The sequence below is a fragment of the Pyxicephalus adspersus genome, chromosome 10 (genome assembly GCF_032062135.1).
Source record: "Pyxicephalus adspersus chromosome 10, UCB_Pads_2.0, whole genome shotgun sequence".
Lineage (NCBI taxonomy): Eukaryota > Metazoa > Chordata > Amphibia > Anura > Pyxicephalidae > Pyxicephalus > Pyxicephalus adspersus.
In genome coordinates, this window is record NC_092867.1 from 49,053,392 (window position 1) to 49,074,986 (window position 21,595).

Below are 21,595 nucleotides of genomic sequence, written 5' to 3' on the forward strand. Positions count from 1 at the left end.
GAAAGTTGCAATATTTACCCCTAGGCAGCTCCTCAGGCATCATAAGCATTTAGATAGGTGCCTATGTAGAGGAGCTGAACTCAGTTAACTCTTGCCTAACAGGAAAGAAAAAAGTAATTTTAAAATATGCCTATTTCTTAGCTCATATAGATCTTTTAAACATTTGAACAGCACAAACATTTTTTTAGGGCTAAGGGTAATATGTGTGACATATTATGAAAGAATGCTATTTTAGGGGAACAGTGAGTTTAATGCAAGCTCACCAGTGTAAAACTGCCGGGGCTGCGCATATCCACTGGAGAGATCGCTTCAGTTGATGACTTCCGCGCGAGTATGCCAGTGCCACGGATTTGGTTGATAAGTTGATCGAAGTCCTCTGATTTTCGATTGCAAATACAATTGCACGAGCAAGCTTCCGATTTTACTTGGTGATTAAACCTTCCTGTTTTAAAACACACTTCCACTTGCTATCCAAACAGGATGTCAATTAGTTGTCCAACTGAGTTGCCCACTTGATTGACAAGCTCACAAGCAGGGACAAGCACTCCTAAGGAGGAGTCGGGATGTTGGTGCACCTCTGGCTCGAGTTCCTCTGGAATGTCCCAGGTATCACCATGGTGCAGGCACAGGTTGTGCAGGACGCAGCATACCATGAGGATTCGGGCAGCTTTCCAGGGTGCGTAGAGAAGATTACCACCGGGCTGCACCAAGCACAGAAACTGTGCTTTTAGCAGTCCGATGGTGTACTCCACAAACCCCCCGGGTTTTATGCAGAGCCTTGTTGTAATTATGCTCTGCTTCCATCCGGGGGGACGCACAAATGTCATAAGCCATGGAAGCTGCTAGTATTTTTTGTCAGCTGTTAAAAGACAAACCTAATAAGTGTTAGTTCTTGGTATAGTACGTGTTCTGTGAACGCAGTGTAACACTAGAGTTTTTTACAAAGGTTGCTAAGGGTTGTGCTCTCCGGTCACTTTATTGCTTTTTGGTTGTTAGAAGACATTGTTACTACTGACTACCACACTGAAGTACTGGGAATATCTGAAAGTTAGTTCAAGGGTTCCCCCATGCTCCCAATATTGTACAATATTTATAAACTATTTGCTAAATTAGATATTAGCACAAAATATGACATATATACAATATAGGTAATAGCTTGGCATTATGACAATGCAAAGGAACATAGCAACATAATAGGTGTCTTTATGATTTTACTACTGTTAGTTGTATTACAGTAATGACATTATACATTACCTATTAACCACCCCTCAGGCATTTCTACAGAGATGAATTTCTGGTAGAGGGCTGTCTGATGCAGGATATAGACATCATTGTATGATCCTGGGCAATCTGTGCATGCACTCATGATTTTTCTGTTGGCATCACAGACTATTTATACATTCAGTGAATGATATCGCTTCCGGTTGCGAAACGCCATTTCCTACCATTTAGGGGCCTGAATTGCCACATGGGTGCCTTCGATGACCCCCAAAACATTAGGAAAGCCCGCTTGCCTGAAGAAGTCCATCTTTACCTTCCTCCACTTCTTTTTTTTTTTAAACATTCTTTATTTAAAATTTTTATAAAACAAAATACAAAATACAGACCCAGCATGAAACAAAAGATAATATATCAGCCAGTAGTAAGCGAATGATACAAGTATCATCAACAAATCAACAAAAAATAAAGAGTCAGTCATAACAATGAAACATTGAACAAATATAATCCACATAACTCAAAATATCATTTGCAGAAGGAGATAAAGGAAATCCAATAATAACATAGATCATGTATTGTAGCACAACAATATAACCTATGCTTGTGGGGGTGGTTGTGTACCTAGGAAAAAAGGCAGTGGAGTAAGAAGAAAGCACAGGATCCCGCGGAGAGACTCTCCCTGTCAGTACCTGTGAAATGCATAAGAGTATACCCAAAAGTCAGATTGAGGAAATCAGGTCTCTGTATTCGGTAGTGAGAAGAAATTGTGACCAATAGTACCAGGTAAGTGCAACTTTCCTGCCCGTGCCCCTCACCGTGGAGGTAAAATCCTCCATTCGATGAATTTCGTTGATTTTGTTAAACCACAAACCAATCGTGGGGGGGGCAGGGTTTCGCCAGCCAGCAGCGATGCAGGAAAGTGCAGCCACAATTAAGATATGGATATAGCAGAACAACTATGATATGCTGTCGGGTATCTCCTATCACCTAGTCTCGGGAGTCTGTCTGCTCGGAAGTGGGTTTCCTGCAGAAAGGCTACATGTGCCTTTAGCCTATGTAATTCTGCCAGAATGGATGAGCGCTTTTCTGGGACGTTTAGCCCCTTAACATTGTATGTGACAACATTAATCTCACCCATTATGGCAGAGTAAAGTTTACTTATACAAACAACAAAGAAAGCAAAAACAAAAGATAAATAACAAAAGACAAACAACAAATAACAGTAAGCGCAGATCAGCTGCGCAAAGTCCCTTGGAGGGGGAGGCTCAGGTGGTCAGGACCGAGTCCCCACCACCCGGGCCAGGCCTGTCATTACATGCCAATAAATTAGATGTTGGATGAAGGCAAATGTAAGCAGTACGGGGGAGGGTACATTTAAACTTCAACATTCTCCAAAGAATAGGCAGTATCAAATTTAGTTACAACCAATACAGTAACAAAAATGGACAGTGCAGAATAAAACAAGAATCTTACAGACTGTAATTCTTCATGGGCCAACCTGCTAATCACACCAGAGAAAGGAACTATAAGTCTTTCCAAAGGTCACTTGATCGCGTAGACTACAATCTCGCAGGGGTTTGTGATTTGTCAGGGTTCGGGTGAAAACTGGGCTGACTCCTCACTTGCTGTCTGTCAGGATCCGCTGGGGGGGCTAAGGATGTGGGGAGCAAGGGCCAATCTGGCAGGTCCACATGAGGAAGCTCAAAAGTCGTCAAAAAAGTAACTAAATCCCCCAGTTCCCGAAAGGTGGAAGATTTGTTTCCTTTGTGGGCAAATAGTTGGAATGGAAAACCCCATCTATATTTGATATTATTCTCTTTCAGCAGTCTTAAGAGTGGCTTCAGTGCCCTACGCAGCGCCAGGGTATTACGGGAGAGATCTGTTAATAGCATCATAGGACAGTTGTGGAATGTGAATTCTTCTTGGGACCTTGCTTCCTGCATAATACGCTCTTTAAGTTGTAAAGAGTGNATTCGGCACATCACATCTCGTGGTCTTTCTGGATCCGGATTCTTTGGGCCCAAAGTTCTGTGAATGCGATCTATTTCTATAACATCATCTCTCGGCCTCTTTAAGAGCTCATTAAACAGGGTCGTTGCCGCTGCATGTAGATCTGTTGGTTCGATTGTCTCCGGGAGTCCCCTGATTCTGATGTTATTGCGACGGCTACGGTTTTCCAGATCATCCTGATGATACAAAAGTTGTTGCAGTATCCGGGAGTGTTCATTAAGCATGTGAGCGTGGGATTGAACATGACTGCGTAAGTCAGCCGTTGTGCGTTCAATCTCTTCTATTTTCGAGCCAATGTCTGATCTGAGAGAAGATATTTCCGTATGTAGAGATGTCTGAATGCGCTCAAGGTAAGTTTCAAAGTCCGCTTTTGTAGGCAGAGACTTCAAGTAAGCATCTCTATCCCAGCTGTCCGTAGGGTCTATGGATATCTGTGAGGGGCTCCTCGGGCTGGTGGGGCTCCTGTCGTCGCCCAATAATGAGGGGAAGTTAGAAGTAGAGTCTTCCTGGATAAAGGCGGGACAGTCTAGTCCGGACTCAGAGGACTGTGCCGGATTAAGCCGTGTAGTAGGGCCCCCTCCACTCGAGCCAGGAGTTTTGGAGCGACCAAAAAATGTTCCAATTTCCCTTTTTTGGGATGACTGACTATGTGGTTTCCCCTTCCCCATGTTTGCAGGAAAGGGAGAGATGTGAGCAGAGAGTTGCAGTGAAGAATGCTGTATTTGAGAGTTAAGCAGGTATAATATCCCGAAGCATTAGCTTATCATACATCCAGTTGTAGGGCCCAGCAATGGTGGGGCCTCACATCCCAGGGAATTAGCAGCACATAATAGAGATGGCTACCAGATCTCTAAAGCTGAGGGATCAGAAAAGCAGTGGAAGATTCAGCAAACAGATGAGACCATATAGGGAGCAGTATTTCCAGAGCAAGATGCTGTGCGGCCTAAGCGGCCATCAGTTTCCAAGTTAATGCAAACAGGTACAGTCTGCCAACAAAGAACAAAAATGAGCTGCTCCACACGTACAAGATGATTAGTCAAAGAGTGTTATGATGTCAATCAGACTTGGTACTCTTTCTCTAAATGGGATGTCTCTGGATGCTGAGGTTGCACAATGTGTATTACCATGAGGTCAACATGGCCGCCCTGTATTGTAAAAGCCAGTCCTCTAAACTGTGTGTCGAAGATTTAAGATGTTAGGTACAAACCTTCAGTGCAGTTAAATATTAATCAACAATTGCTGCATGACCAGGGAACAGGCATATCTTCCCTTCTCTTTCTGAGATGGATGTGGATGTAATTGTATTTTGCACAAGGAGCCATGCGGCCAAGATGGCCGATTGCACTTCCAAAGGTGGACAAATGAGCAGTATCTTCCACAAATAAAGTATGCAAACTGAGGCGCAGTATGGTACAGGGCAGGATATAATGTAGGATATTCCCAAATCCCTTCTCTCTGTGAGGATGGCGATGGATGCAGATTCTCAAGTTGTACTCACCTTCCTCCACTTCTGAGCTGATTGAGGGAACTGAATATATAGTGGGACAAGGTTCACAATGGCATTTTTGACCTTCATAAAAACCCTGGAAACTGTAGACTGGCTTAGTCAACAAATTAAGGACGAGGATGTTTGAAAGGAACCCCTTCCTAAATTATAGAAAGTGGCCAACAGCCTGGTCATTCCTGGATAACCTGGCTTCTCTGGGTTTGTGGAGCAATTTTAAGTTCCAGCAAGCTGTACAGGTCATGGATGATCTGACAGGACAGGTGGAAACGCCTTTTGACATTCTGGTCACTTATACTATCAAGGTGCCTTCTCTGTAAGAAAACGTGTGGCTCCCGGACCTGTCACAAAGTTGAAGGCTGCCCCTCAGGTAGTTGTTGCTCCTCCAGTGCAGTAACCAGAAGAGTTGTAGTTGTTGCAACAACAACACTAATTAGCTCATTTATAACAACATGCACAATCCTCGACCCGGCGCATATTTGAGTGTAAACGAACAAAAGAGCGTACGCACGCAGCACGCATGAACATGCATGAACATAGGCATGTACTGTATCCCTATATATTTTTACAGAACTTCTTAGCCATTCTGCATGCAAACAAAAACTTTCAAAACACAAAGAAAGAAAATGCCACAAATCAGAAGGCTGCTACAAGAAAAAATGAACTAAAAGTAAGAATACACCATTTAAATATTCCAAAAATGTTTTTGTTGTGTTGTCCCATAACTGTTTTATTTTTTCCTTCTAGTAACATTGAGCCAAGGAGAATGGCCACCACCGCCACCGCCCCTGCCCCTGCCACCACCACCACTACCCTAGGGTCTTCAGTCCATAGACCAACAGGCAGCTCCCTCAGGCCAGCTAGGTTGCCTTGTGAAGCAGGCCAAGCAACATCTAGGCCCCCTGGGCCCTCAACCTGGCACCTCAGCCAGTTTGAGCCGGCCCAGGGATTCTGCTTCCAAGGCAACCAGCTTCCCTCCTGAGCAAAATGCAGCCCCCATGGAGTTGTACATACAACATTTTCCACGACTCTGTGGGGGCTTGCACTCCCAGACATCACATGCTGAAAGACAGGGACTCTGGGAGGAAATTGCCAGGAGTTGTAAAGCAGTGGGCAGTACACAACGGACCATTACCCAGTGTCAAAAGCATGTGAGCGACGTATGGTTATGCAACTAAAATGACCCCCCCCCAAAAAAAAAATTAAAAAGTAGATCACTTACCTGAATGATTAAGCGCAGGTCCCTCTCTGCAAACAACAGCCGTGGCATGATGATAACGCAGATATGAAACTTCCAGGTTTCCTTCTGCCTACTGAAAACACGCATACGCTACGCATTTGCACGAACGCCTACTGTATGCATATTAATACCCACATGCAACCAATTTCTTTTGGTGCAAAAGTACATGCATTTTATTTCCTAATAATATAATTTTTTATTGTTAGGTTTCTTTTTGGAATTATTGGCTAACACACTGGTTTGTACACTTTGGGCCAAACATATGTTTTTGCTTTTCCAGCCATGGCATGAATGGCATTTTAGATCTTGGCCCACTATATATTGACTTAATCACCTCAGCTTGGTAGTGGAAGCACATAAAGGTGGTTTCTTCCTTTAACCAGAAGCAATATTATCCATGAATGTTGCTTGGAGCCAAGCCCATGACATCAGAAATCATAGGAACAAATAGGCAACCTTTTTAATCTGAAGCATTTTAAGCAATATGGCCAAAAAAATCCTCATTGCCTTTTTCTTTCTATAATTTCTTTTTTATATGTACACACATAAATGCATACAAATATATGTGCATGTATGTACATACATGAGTGCACATGAAACAAACAATATACACCTAAAAAGAAAAACTTAGTGGAATGTGGATCCTTTTCTGGAAAATTTTTCAACTGATAGAACAGTTCATGCAGACATTGATTACATCACATGGTTTTAATAAGACAATTGTGCTGTTTTTAGCCAGTCAAACAAATCATAGAAGGGAACTGCTTAAAAACAAGCATAATTGATTTTTTTAATTAGAGGTCCTAGGACATTGTAAAGGAGATCACCTAAAAAAAAAAAAAAAACTTTATTTAAAATAAACCTATTTGCTAAAAGGTAATAAAATATAGAGAATACACAGACACCACTAAATTTACATGACAAAATAAACAAAAAAATAAAGCACATGTAAACCTACACTTCAATCTAAAGCCTAATTATTTCAAAAATGGGCCAACAAATATTGCATTCCAAAAATATTTACCAAACCAATATGCAATTTTGATCTATCAAGGGTGGAAAACTGGATTAGAAAATAATTTATGCAGGACAAACATTTAAAGGTGGTAATATATAGACATATTATTGAAATGAAACAATATGGCCACAAACACAATATAGCATTAACATTGAGATCTTAATAGCAAAATGGACATTAAAACATTCAAAGTACAAAAAACAGAAGCAGCTATTGTACTAAATGGTAAGCAAAGTATCAAATGTAGCAACATAGATTAGGCTAACAAACAAAACAACAGCCCCCACATTGACAAAAAAAATTAAGACAAAGAACTTGTCTTAGAACTTGTGTGTGTGCTTTGGACTTTTGTGGAAAAAATCTAGTTCGCTGGCAAAAGTGAGGTCTCGCCCGCCAGAGACCGCTGGAATTTATCATCAGGCGGATCCCTGGGTCTAGCATCAGGTGCATTTGGATAGGCGCCTGTGTAAAGAGCTGAAATCAGTTAACTCTTTCTAAACCTGAAAATATTAGGTCATGTAAAAATATGCTTATTTCTCAGCCAATATAAATGTTTGAAACATTTAAACAGCCCAAACATTTTTATTTAGGTCTAAGTGAAAGATGTGTGCCATTAGAAATATTTATTTCTTCCAATTTTGCTTGGTGAATCACCCACCCAATGTTGAGAATTGACCAAAACTGTGACTGTGGATTCTCCTTCATTATTTTAAGGAGTTATTAGTGAAGGTTTGGACATGGTTCTACCATCTCTGGGATACAATCTATACGTAGGTGAATTGCATAATTTTTTGTTTTAGAATTATCATTTAGTGAATTGGCTTTTGTAAATCTTTTTGTGCCGTTTCTTGTTTCGTATAAACATATTCTCTGAAATATGTGACAATTGTGAAGAGCTTTCAGATCCACTTTCATCTGCAGTTTCAACTAACCTATCACTTTGTCTTCCTCCCTTTTTGAATGAACGTTGTTTTTGGGTAGTTTCCCATTTATAAGCTCTTTCTGATCTAAATGCTAATTGGTCCCTTTGGAATTTATGTTCTTTATTAGCTATAAATTGGGAGTTAAATTTCTGTAGATAGGTTTGAATTTCAATATTTTTGGTTCTAAATGCATTTGAAGATATTAATTCAGAATATTTGTTATAGAAACGATGTAACTCATCTTCAATTGTTTTTGTATTCTTGATAGTAATATTTGATTATTTTTGTCATCATCTGTTTAGAACAAGTTCTCAATGTTTCCCCCCATTCTTCCTTCAAAACCTCCAGATTCTTAATGTTTAAAAAAATTTTGAACAGTTCTCTGAAAGGTATTAATTCAAATATTGGATATGCCAATTTCTTTAATATAAGGATTTCAATTTATATGATATTTCATTAATTTCCAATTCCTTTTTGATTTGGGCAGTACATGTACTTGTAATAGTAATTCCAGATATGATCCCCAGGTATGACCCAATAAGTCCATGAGAATTAATGGGGGGGGAGGGAGGACAAAAAAAAAAAAAAACAAAACCTTTCTTACAGGAGCCAGTAATAACCTAATTTCAGTTACCACCATAAAATTGTTTAAAATTAGACCATCAGATTGCAGTTGTCCAATTTATCTAGCGGGTGTTTCCCACCCTAACAGAACTCAAAAAGATGGAACATGGACAGCTTGTTTAACCCTATCTGCCACATCCCAATCAAAAACAAATGCAAAAAGTATTAAAGGGACTTTAAAGGCACTGGTCAAATAGTATCACACATAATATAAAAGAATTAAAACATAAGTTTATTCAAATTTGCAATATAAAAAAACTGCTGATAAAAACATTATATAGATTTCAATAACTCCATACATTTTAATGCAACTTGGTTTTCAAGGTGTTTCACAAAACATAGTCTGCTTCATCAGGAACCAATGGCCTAGAACATCACAATAATTCATAGTTTTACACACTGGTATTCAATAATGTACATCTCATAAGAGAAATAACGTATAAATTTTAAACTCACATTCACTTTTCCCCCATAATGTTTGGGTGGCTCCCTGGTAGATAGTACCTCAATCGTGTTGCAGTTAAATCTGGAGTATTTCAATCCACAAGCTGAAATCACAAAATGGGCAAAAGAAGGAACTTTTCTGTATATAAGGAGTTATATTAGAACATTACTTAACTGAGTGTAATGGACTAAGACCGTTAAGAAGAGCCATTTAATGGTTAAACTGATTCATGTTACATATAATCCATCACCATTTTAGAAGTCATTGTGTGTAAACGTGTATGTGTTTCCAATTGGAATGAACAAAGCACCTCTGAAGGAACTGATAGGGTCGTGGGTGTGGGCGGGCAAATCCCCGCGAACCAGCCACAACCCTTACCTACCCGCACGGACATGCAGCCATCGGAAAACCAACGATTGCACGCCACGCCGCAGGCGAGGCCACCAGGGATGCGGACACCCCTCCTTAGGGGGAGTGGCCCCGGCTTCTACGTCACCCAAGGGAATCCTCATTTGTCCAATTAAGTGTCAAATAGCTTAGAATTATATCAGTCAATGTGGTCCTGTGAGTTAATTGCCCTTCATTGTAGTCTGGGCTATAACGTTTCCAGATGGTTTGGAGGCAACTAGCCACAGAGAGTCATCACAGAGAAATTGGAAGTGAAGTAGAAGTGAATGTGTTCTGATGGTCATAATGAATAAAAAAATGATGCAAAATGAAACAGAAATGAAATATTTTATGGTTACAGTTGCTAGGCTTCATAGTAACATATATATCGGTACATAAGGGAAGGGAGGGGGAACCTCATTTCTCTACGTCACCATATGATCTTAATAGCATAGTCGTTATATCAAGTTAAAGATAAGGCTTATAACTCATCATTTCGTTAAGGCCAGGGGGATCAATTGCTTTAAGTTCATTAAAATATTTTGTGTCCCTTTTAAGTAGTTCCTTGTCAAATCCCCCCCCCCCCCCTCGGATTTGGGTGGACGCATTCTAAGGTAATGAATCTCATTTCATCTTCATCAAAGTGTGATTAGTCCCCATATGGTGGCTTAAAGGGGTAACTATTCTACCACTTTTGATGGTATACACATGCTCATATATACGTTTCTGTATTTTAGGTTTCATCTTACTGACATAAAATCGGCAACAGCTACAAAAAGCTAAATAAATAACTCCAATAGTTTTGCATGTGATTCTTTCTTTTAATTTGGGTTTGACTAAAATGGGAACTTGAAATACATCTTTTTAGGAAAAAAATCCATTTGCATGGCCACACTCACCTCAAGCAAATGTACCAGTCTCTTTTGTCCTTTCGACAAGTCTCAAATCATTATTGAAATAGCTGTGTACTAGTTTGTCTCTTATTAAAGGTGGTTTTCTGTATGTAAAATTTGGATATCGACCTACCAATTTACCTATATGCAGGTCTGACTTAAGAATAGGCCAATATTGTTTACAGATTTCTGCCAATTCTCGATGTTGAGTTGAATATTTTGTGATAATACAGACTTTGTCTTGTTGTTCTGAAGATGGTTTCATTTTGAAAATTAAATCTAGACGCGCCTGGATTTTCACTTTTTTATATGCCTTTTTGAGTATACTTTTACTATACCCCTTTTCAGATAGTCTTTTGTGTAGATCGTTTGATGCTTTCTCGAAGTCAACCTTATTGGAACAATTTCTTTTTATCCGCAAATATTAGGAAAAAAAATTGCTCCTGTGGCTCCTGTAACAGCTGGCCAAATAAATCACAGGGTTTCCTCCAGGATGACAGGTACATTTGCCCCAGATACAGGTTATACGCAGATTATTTTTCTGTTTAGTCAGTTTTCCTTTTGACCTGAAGGTGGGGTTGAAGTACCAGGCTTAATGACAATGAGCTTCTTGGCCAGGTGGGGGAGCTAAAGAGGCCTGGGTATGATCACCTGAAATGCATCCTGGAAATTAGGCTGGGGATATAAACTCCCAGCCTGCTTATTCCTGTGGCTCTGACTTGGTATGTATTGTTAGGCCCTTAGAGTCCTGCACAGCACTAGGTTGGGCTGGATTGCTGGTTAAGGGAACTAACAATGAGTTAGTGGCCAAGTGGCCAGGCTTTATTTTTGCTGTTTGTTTTATTTTGCCTGTTTTTGTGTGGAAATAGTGTTAAGTGAAAAAAAACCCTTGATGCACTTTAAACCTGCTGGCCCTGTTTCCTATTTGAAACACCCCCCGTTGCTATGGGCAATCTCACATATGGTGGAAGATGCGGGCAGCTTTATAAGCAGGTGTTTGGAAGGCACTAAAACAGCTTGTTTTGGCCAATGCCAACCAACAGTAGGCCAATGTGGAGCAAAAGCGTATTAACCAACAATTGCTGCTAGGTCTGGAAAAAGCAGAGGCCCACCACAAGAAATTGTTGTAAATACAAACACAGAGCTACCAATAACAATTAGATGCCATCAAACAGCAGATATGTTTACGAGAGCAGGCTGACGCCGAGAGTGGTGCTGGGCGTTCGCCAGTTTTTCGGGTAAGCCAGTTGTTGAAAAAAATGACTGCGGATGATGATCCTGAGGAGTTTTTGACAGAACTGCCGAGAGGGAAAATTGGCCTAGGGAACAGTGGGCAGGATTAGTGGCCCCGCTATTATCTGGAGAGTTCCAAAAAGCCTATTATGACCTAGAGCTGTCGGAAGCAAGCAACTATGTCCACCTTAAGGCAAAAATACTGGCACGGCTGGGTGTCACCCTGGCTGTCCGGGCCCAATGGGTGTATAACTGGTCCTATCGAGCAGGAAAGCCTCCCAGATCCCAGATGTATTACCTGATACATCTAACATGCAATTGGCTACAACCAGAGCTGTTGTCAGGACTGCAAATTGTGGAATGGGTAGTCATGAACCAGTTCCTAGGATTCCTCCCTGTTTCCATACAAAAGTGGGTGAGCCATGGAGACCCGTCAACAGAGGATAAGCTGGTGGACCTAGTGGAAAGGTACTTGGCTGCCAAGAACTTAAACACCTCCCTTCAGTACTCACAGACTTTCCACCCCAAGACCAGACAATCCCCAGCTGTGGGTAAGAGTGAACCAAAGGATGGGGGTGGAGAGAGCGAGAAAAGAGGAGCTAAGGGTAAAATACAGATTCCAGTCAATGTATGGTGGAATGACTTGGAACCCTAGCCCCCCAGGAGGGAGCCAAGCATGTTATTGGTTATCGCTGCCGCGAAGGAGGACATATTGCTGCAAATTGCCCTGTGGTAGATGAACCAATGCACTGTGACTTTCTGGGTGACAGACGACAGTCTCTTTTTGCCACCATTGCATGCCCTGCTATACGGGGCGATGAAAAACATTGGTGTAAAATGTATATGAATACCAAACCGATTGTGGGGCTGTCAAACTTGGTAGACTAGGTAGTGTGGTAACGCTGGTGAGAGCTAAGCTAGTGGTTACAGAGACCTCCTGTCCTAAAACAGTGGGAGTAACGTGTACACGGGGATACTAGGGAGTATCCTGTGAGGTCAGTGTCTTTTGAAACCTCCCTAGGAAAACTGTGTCATCAGGTGGGGTTGGTTCCCTACTTACCATATGATGCTATCATTGTGAGGGATTTTCCCAAATTCCAGGAGCTCTGGGATCACCCACCCCATGCAGTGCTGGGCTGAGCATGAGGCTACTGAGGAGTCCGCTGATGATTGTGGGGGCACTCCAGGGTTTTCTTTGTCTGTGCTAGCAGGGGAAACAGTTAATCCTAGGAAAGAACCATCAACTTCGGAGGAAAGCCAGCAAACCCTGGAATTCCCTGACTTACAGGTACATAGGAGAACTTTGTTACAGAGCAATTAAAAGACCCCACACTGTTTAAAGCCCGGGAGTATGTCGTAAAAATTGATGGGAACCTAGTGCACCCAGACAAGAGGGTTGCATTTCCATACTTATCCCATATTATTGAAAGGAACCTACTCTATCGGGTGTCACAAAGTGGGGGGTAAATCATTGAACAGCTAGTGGTAACCAAGCCATACCAAAAACTGGTGTTGGATCTGGCCCATGAGCACCTCCTAGGGGTGAGAAAACTGGGGGCTGAGAAAACCAGAAAGCGAATAGTCCAGAGGTTTTATTGGCCAGGGGTCGCCAAGGAGGTGGAGATGTACTGTGCTTCCTGTCCTGTATGTCAGATTGTCTGCCCCAATGCCACATCTTTGTAGCCCTTTGGTTCCCCTCCCCATTATTGAGATCCCGTTTTGAGAGGATTGCCATGGATTTAGTTGGCCAATTGCTAAAGTCAGCTAGGGTCCAATATGTCCTAGTCATAACTGACTATGCTACTCGGTATCCTGAGGCAATTCCTCTCCGAAATACCTCTGCTAAAACCATAGCCCAGGAGCTGTTCTAAGTGTTCAGCTGAGTAGGAATGGTCAAAGAGGTACTTACTGATCAAGGAACCCGGGTGTCCCTGGTGATTAAAGAGCTTTGTAAACGCCTAAAGGTGACGCAGCTACGCACATCGGTGTATCACCCTCAAACAGACGGCTTAGTAGAACATTTTAAGAAAACTTTAAAACACATGCTGCAGAAGGTAGTAGATAAAGACGGGAAAAATTGGGACTGTCTACTCCCCTATTTGATGTTTGCTATCCGGGAGGTACCCCAATCCTCAACCTTATTCTCTCCCTTTGAATTATTATATGGGAGGCACCCCAGGGGACTGTTAGATATTGCTAAGGAAACATGGGAAAGTGAAAGTTCCCCTCATAGAAGTGTCATCGAGCATGTGCCACAAATGCAGGACAGAATTGCGCAGGTAATGCCTTTGGTTAAAGAACATCTGGCCCAAGCGCAGTTGGCGAAGCAGAGAATTTATAACCAGGGTGCCCGTATCTGTTTTTTTGCCCCTGGGGATAGAGTTTTGGTACTAGTTCCCACGGTGGAAAGTAAATTCCTAGCCAAATGGCCGGGCGCCTATGAGGTAATGGAAAAACTGAGTGACATTAATTATAAGATTAGCCAAATTGGTAGGTGGAAACCAGAGCAAATTTATCATGTAAATTTGATGAAACCATGGAAAGAAAGGGAAGTATTAACTGTGAGGACCACAGAGCTACCTGCTTGGTCTGACTCTGTAATCCCAGAAGTCTGGATACCAGACACCTTGTCAAAGAGTGAACAACAGAAATCGAGAGATTTTGTGCTACAAAATAGGGATATGTTCTCCAACTTGCCTGGACGAACATGCATGGCTACACATGATATTATCACCCCTCCAGGTGAAAAGGTAAGATTAAAACCCTATCCTATTCCTGAAGCTAGACAAGAGGTAATACGTCAGGAAGTTCAAAAAATGCTTGAATTGGGGGTTATAGAGGAGTCCAATAGCGATTGGTCCAATAGCCATTGGTCCAGCCCAATTGTGTTAGTTCCCAAACCACATGGGAGCTGGAGATTCTGCAATTATTACCGTAAGCTGAATCAGATCACAAAGTTTGACGAGTTGACTGATCGGTTGGGGAATGCTAGATACATGACCACCTTAGATCTTACCAAAGGACATTGGCAGATACCCCTATCTGAGTCAGCTAAGGAGAAAACTGCTTTTCTGACCTCCTGACGGAGCATTCCAGTATCGAAATATGCCCTTCGGACTACAGAATGCTCCAGCTACGTTCCAGCGGGTGATGCATAATATACTCAGACCCCATCAAAAATATGCTGCGGCCTACCTGGATGATGTAATTATTCATAGTGCATATTGGGCCTCGCATTTAGTAAAGGTTCAGGCAGTGCTAAACGCGCTGGGAAAAGGAAAGCCGGGTTTGTTGCAAACCCTAAAAAGTGCGCTATTCGACTGGAAGAAGCCAAATATCTGGGGTATACCATTGGAAAATTAATAATAAAGCCTCAGGAAAAGAAAGTGAAGGCCATCCACAATTGGCCACACCCAATTAATAAAAAGCAGGATCGTGCTTTCTTGGGGAGCTCCGGCTGATAAAAGCGCTTTATTCCTCAATTTGCATCCCAGGCCGTTCCCCTGACAAATTTGACAAAAGGGAACGAATCGGTAATGGTTAAATGGTCCCCAGAAGCAGAAGCTGCATTTGGGGCATTAAGGAAGGCTTTGTGTAGGAGGCCAGTGCTATATTCTCCTGACTTTTCTAAGGAGGTTTTGGCGCAGACGAATGCGTCCGATGTCGGACTTGGAGCAGTGCTATCCCAGGTTCAAAATGGGGATGAACACCCCATTGTTTACCTCAGTCAGAAGTTAAAGGTCCATGAGTTAAATTATCCTGCGATTGAAAAAGAATGTTTGGCTGTGAAAAGGGCACTTGATTCCTTGAGGTACTATCTGCTGGGCAGACAGTTTCTGCTAATAACCGATCATGGCCCATTAACGGTGGAAGGCCCAAAACAATGAGACTAACAGGAGGGTTAATAGATGGTTCTTAGCCCTTCAAGAATTTAGTTTTACTGTCAAGCATCATCCTAGTGTACGGATAGGGAATGCCGATGCTTTATCTCAGGTTCATACCTACTTGGCAGCCTGTGTCCCAACCCTAAGTTTGAAACAAGAAGGGGGGTATGTAACAGCTGGCCAAATAAATCACAGGGTTTCCTCCAGGATGACAGGTACATTTGTCCCAGATACAGGTTATACAGAGAGTATTTTTCTGTTTAGTCAGTTTTTCTTTTGACCTGAAGGTGGGGTTGAAGTACCAGGCTAAATGACAATGAGCTTCTAGGACAGGTGGGGGAGCTAAAGAGGCCTGGATATGATTAGGTCTAACCTGAAATGTATCCTGGAAATTAGGCTGGGGATATAAACTCCCAGCCTGCTTATTCCTGTGGCTCTCTCTTGGCTGGTGAGCTGGGAGGAGGCCCAATGTGAACTGGGAACTGTGGTTAAGGACACAGACTTTGTTGCAAAAGATGTATGATTAGGCCCTTAGAGTCCTGCACAGCACTAGGTTGAGCTGGATTGCTAGTTAAGAGGACTAACTGTGAGTTAGTGGCCAAGTTTTTTTTTTTTTTTTTGCTGTTTGTTTTATTTTGCCTGTTTTTGTGTGAAAATAGTGTTAAGTGAATAAAACCCTTGATGCACTTTAAACCTCTTGGCCCTGTTTCCTATTTGAAACACCCCCTGTTGCTACAGGCGATCTCACACTCCCCACTGCACGAGGGACCCCGCTTCTGATATTATAGGCATTTATATGGGACAATTTATGTTGGTAAGAACCTGGGATCAGCAGTTCTGTCTGTAAAGCCATAATATGGACTAGGATGCTGAGGAGTGAAGTAAAAACTGTTTTCTGTGAGGTAAGACATCATAACTTTTTTTGATCATCTTGTTATATATCATTCTGAGGGAGTTGTTTTCTAAGGATTGTTTTTCTACCAGGCTATACAAACACATATCATTATTTATATGACCATTGTGAGTAATAAAGTAAAATTATGCATGTTGTATCCATTTTGTGAATATAATATCTAAATCTAGAGCCTGGGAAGGAAGGGTGTGACTTTTGTCTATATATATCAACTTTTACACACAATGACTTCTAAAATGGTGATGGATATATGTAGCATGAATCAGTTTAACCATTAAATGACTCTTCAGGTGTTAATTGTATATCTTAAACTCAATGAATGATTAGGAATCACTCACTACAGGTGTTTAAGTGGGTTCCCAATCACAACTGTTATTGATAACGATCTTAGTCCATTACACTCAGTTAAGAAATGTTCTAATATAACTCTTGACTGTGGCAAGACATATCTTGGTCACCTGCCTCCCAATTTACATACCAACCTCACTACCCCTTACTTACTCACAAATAAACACACAAATTGTTGCTTAAATGGCCCGTAGGCCTTTTATTAACCAAAATTGTAACATAAATTAACATATTAAGAATAAATATTAAATATAACATCTAAATATTATTACTATATATAAATAAAACTTTACATAACCATACAAATGAAAATTATTTTAACTGAACAAAATATAATATAAATAACAAATATGACCAATTTTCAAACAACCATATTTCACCCAACCATTTGGTTACATGACCTCTAAAGGTCCCAACACTTCTAAAACCTTTTTGGCTCTGCACCGTAAACCTGCAATTGTTCCCGCCGCTCAGCCAACCAGCTCAGGAACGTCATACCCCTCCTAGTGCAGGCCCCCAACCAACAATTTACCACACCGGAACTCCATACCTTAGATGGGTCCCCCAACAAAATATCAACAGAACAAACCATTCCCCCGAGGACCTCAACCGCCCAACCTTAAAGAAAAACAGGGAGGGGGAGGTGGGAAAAACTTTCTTCCTCGCTGATTATTTGCAAAATGACCCCTATTGTCTCACTCCTGACCTTTTTATTGCCCACTTAACCCCTCCTTTCATCCCTTCCCTGTACCTCTTCCTTTCCTTCTTTTCCTCCCCCTCCCCTCGTGCTGCACCTACTACACGTGCTGCACATGCCATTACCTAATCATTAACCCCTCGCAGTCTTCCTGTCTGTCTGCACTGTCATGCCAGCCTTACGCTATCCTCCTTTCACTCGCATGCTCCAGGCTTTCCTTTATATACAGAAAAGTTCCTCGTCTTGACCATATTGTGATTTCAGCCAGTGGATTGAAATACTCCAGATTTAACTGCAACCTGATTGAGGTACTATCTACCAGAGAGCCACCCAAACTTTATGGGGGAAAAAGTGAATGTGAGTTTAAAATATATACATGTTCTTTCTCCTATGAGATGTACTTTAATGAATACCAGTATGTAAAACTATGAATTATTGTGATGTTCTAGGCGATTGGTTCCTGATGAAGCAGACTATGTTTCATGAAATATGTTGAACACGCAATTGCCCACATACCTGCAATAAATTGTATGGAGTTACTAAAATCTGTGTAATGTTTTTATCAGCAGTTTTTTATATTGCAAATTTGAATAAACGTATGGTTTATTTTTTAATATATGTGTGATACTATTTGACCAGTGCCTTTAAAGTCCCTTTAATACTTACCTTTTTGCATTTGTTTTTGATTGGGATATGGCACATAGGGTTAAACCCTTTGGTTAAACAAGCTGTCCATGTTGCTTTTATTTTAATTGCATTTTATATGTATAGGATAATACACCTCTCAAAAGGTCCCCGGCTACACATAATTTTCCAAAAGGGTGAGGGATCGATGAAAATTCTGTGCGAACGGGAGCTAGAAAATAAAGTGTTTGAGCTGTATCCTCCTCCGCATGGCCCGAGAAATTCCCTGCTTAATCCAAGATTGTGTCATTCCTACTGGTGGAGAACGTGGGATGACCAAGTATTGGAGACAAAGGAGATGGCAAGGTCTCAGTGCCCTCTCTATGAAAATATTTGGCCGCCACTTTAAGTGTCTCCCCTATCAAGGGGTGATGGCAAAGTAGACTACAGTCTTCTGATGGAGACCAGGCAGCAGTACTTAACTGGACAGAAGACAGCGCATCCTCTAACCCTTCCCATCCTTTAAGTTGCGCATGTATACACCAGTCTACCAAATGGGTTAAATTTACAGCCTTGTGATAAAGCAACAGGTTCGGAAAGCTATCCCCCTTCTTTCTTTCGAGAGCCAAAGTGAAGAATTGTTGAGCAGACCTGATTCAGACCTAATTTTTTGTAACAGGTGAGGAGGAACATGCATCGGCAGAGTTTGTAGCAAATAAAAGGTTGTGGCATAATCATTTTAAGGATATTACAGCACCCAAACCAGGAAAAGACTTGTTGCCGCCACCCCTGGAGTTCCCTGCATATAGTGTTAAGGAGCGGTAAGAAATTCAGGTCCACCATTAAGGTTGGCTGGGATATTAGTGCCCAACTAAGGAAGGGAACCCCAAGCCCACTTAAATGGGAAGGAAGGGGAAAGAGTCCTTCCTGTGTCAGGAGGTAAATTAACATCTAAGACTACCGATATTATATTTATTTATTACGTAACAGAGTTAGGATAACTTTATTAGATAACATTGGAGACCTTGTGCCCCACACAATTGTGTTGTTTATTATCTAAGTTTTCAAGCCTAGCCAGTTTGTTCCTCATGCCCTGTGGTTCTTTTTTTTTTTTTTGTTTTATGTGTTTTGTTTTGTTTTTACAATGACAGTAAAGTTATGCTTGGGTACATACACTACCAAACAAAGTGGTTCAGTGTGTATGTCAGCAACAATGAGGCACAAATCAGAAAATTCTCCAAACCAGTATGGTATGATTCTAATGAAACTGTCAACATTCCACTTCCACGCAGTAACTGATGCTAGGGAAATCAAAGAAAATAAACCCAACACATAACCAATTAAAAAAAATAATATTTGCATATCCCTCAAAGTTGCCAAAATGGCAAGAAACTAAGTTAATGAGCAATAAATAAATGTCCATAGAAGAACCTTAAAAGTAAATTTTAATGATTTACTGGCTAGACCATTTGTCTAAGCCATGTCCATTGAAAAGGAAGAAAAAAATAGATTGACAATAATGTTACCTAAAGAGACACAAATAAAATCTTGTGTAAAGGCCTTACTGGCACAATGAACAGGTAATTGTAGAATGTTACAGTACTAATGTTTTCCAATTTTGTTTTTACAGGCTGGTGGATACTTTGTTCTTATTACACTTCTGTTATCCGATCTCTTGATGTTCTCAGTAGCCATTTACTTGTCTTTGTTTGGATTCCATTCAATGACTCTTGCACCCCAGGTAAGGACCAGTTGTACATCAGCATTTAGGTTCTGTAGAAGAGTTCCAGTGTGTCCTCTTATATTTTAAATAGCAGGATGGTAAAGTGGAACTATAGTTTTGAAAAAAAATGCAAGTCTATATAGGTAGTCTATAGGTCTGTATTCCAGAAAGGGACTGGCAATGTCCATCCTGCAATAATTCACACTTACTGTTAGGAAAGCATCTGGCCAACGTGCTGTGAGCCATCGCAATATTAAACACTGTTTGTTCTGTCCAGAGATGCCATTTACAGCAGCCAGGAGAACTAAAATAGAAGCAGCCCCTGCTTCCCTTTAGCTGTGCAGCCTGAAGGTTTTATGGCATCCCCAGCACCCCTTGTTAGGCTGTACACAGCTGAAGGGGATTCTAGTGGCTGATCAGCTCCTGACTTAGCCCTGCACTGGTATTGGCTGCCGGGGACATTAAAGCCTCTTTGCTCCCAGTCACTAGTGCCTGGTATAGCGTTTAGCTGGGCTTATCTGTGCTGGAGAGATTTTAGTGTTTTTCTGTTGCTGACCTTTGTCTGTTCCTGGCAATCTGCTTGAACTCAGCCTGGACCAACCTTTGCCTGTGACTCCGACTCTGCTTGTGCCTTTTCCTTTGTACCTCGTTTGGTGGACTGATCCTATGTGTTTGACTTCGGCTTGTTTCTGGATTCCCTGGTAATTCTGTACTGTCCTTTCCTGGGGGCAACCAAGTCCTGGGAGACGCAACCAGTCTCTGAGGCTGAACAGGTGTTACCAGTCTACGAGGTCTGCTATAGGTGAAGACTGTGGTGTTAGATTGGGGGACTGGTGTCTGGAGAATACTGGTACTGACCAGGGCCTTACAATTACCTTCCTGATTGCTCCTTTTTGTTTAGAAAAATGTGGGTACCTTGGCATCTGCCAGAGATGCTTGGATTGAATAAACTCATCCGCATGCATGGGTAAAACATCATCCTAGCGTACCCAATGGAGATAGCCAGAGATTGGAACCAGGAAGAGAAGTAGATGTTGACCCTTTATGGAACAGGGACAAGTAAATGTAGAAAAATTTTGAATAATTAAAAACTGTGATCAGGCAGTTAGGAGTATTTTATTGCAGAAGGGACATCACTTGTTCGCAATTTTTTTTGAAAACAGGTTTAGTCCCCCTTTCACTTTTGTTGAAAGTTAGGGCATACATAGGCAATGCCTAGCTTCCTTCTCCATCACCTTGATTGCACCAAGAATTATCTAATTTAGGTTTTTATATTAATAAATGAACATTTTTTCTTTATTTTGTTTTCACAGAAGTTTCTGATCAAGAATGAGATTTCGGTGGCAATGCCTGAGCCCCTCTCACATGAAAATCCTGAAGGCAGCATAAATGGCTCTTTTGCTTAATTCTATCTTAATTGAAATTAACATTTTAGTTTTCTTGTAAATTGATTAGAAACCATTTGTGTCAATGAAAGGATGTATTCTATAAGGTTAGGCATCAACTGTTTAGGAGAATTGGAACTAGTACAGCTCCATTTTTTCTATCTATAATTGAAAGGTCTGTGCATTTAAAATACTGTTTTTTTAATTGATGTTGGTGGATTGTATCACCCTTCTTTTCCTTATAAATGCAATCATGAAAAAACAGAGGTATGTTTCCAAATTTCTTTGATACTGTGGATACCAGGAATTCATACCTGAAGTTCAAAGTTGAAGAGAAGAACTTCTAAAAATATCCTTTAAAAGGATATGCTTTATACAGTAGGTAGGTGATATTTTCTTTTGTTGATAATTTTTCCCTCCAAAGTCCAGTAACTGATTTCCATTGAGAGCTGTCAGTATTTCACTTAGTGACCAAAGCAAATTTAACAATAGACACAACAAGAGAGTTTTATAGCCACTGTTGGTA

General features: G+C 41.1%; 1 protein-coding gene across 1 annotated transcript in view; it reads left to right on the top strand.

Annotated features, from left to right (window-relative positions):
• LOC140339313 (membrane-spanning 4-domains subfamily A member 4A-like) overlaps positions 1 to 21,333 on the top strand; it is a 65,828-nt gene extending 44,495 nt beyond the window's left edge. The window contains exons 6-7 of the mRNA XM_072423938.1: positions 19,592 to 19,702; positions 20,998 to 21,333. Coding sequence (XP_072280039.1) covers positions 19,592 to 19,702; positions 20,998 to 21,090 — 204 coding nt within the window. The 3' untranslated portion in view covers positions 21,091 to 21,333. The remainder of the gene's footprint in view (positions 1 to 19,591; positions 19,703 to 20,997) is intronic.
• Positions 21,334 to 21,595: the final 262 nt, after the last annotated feature.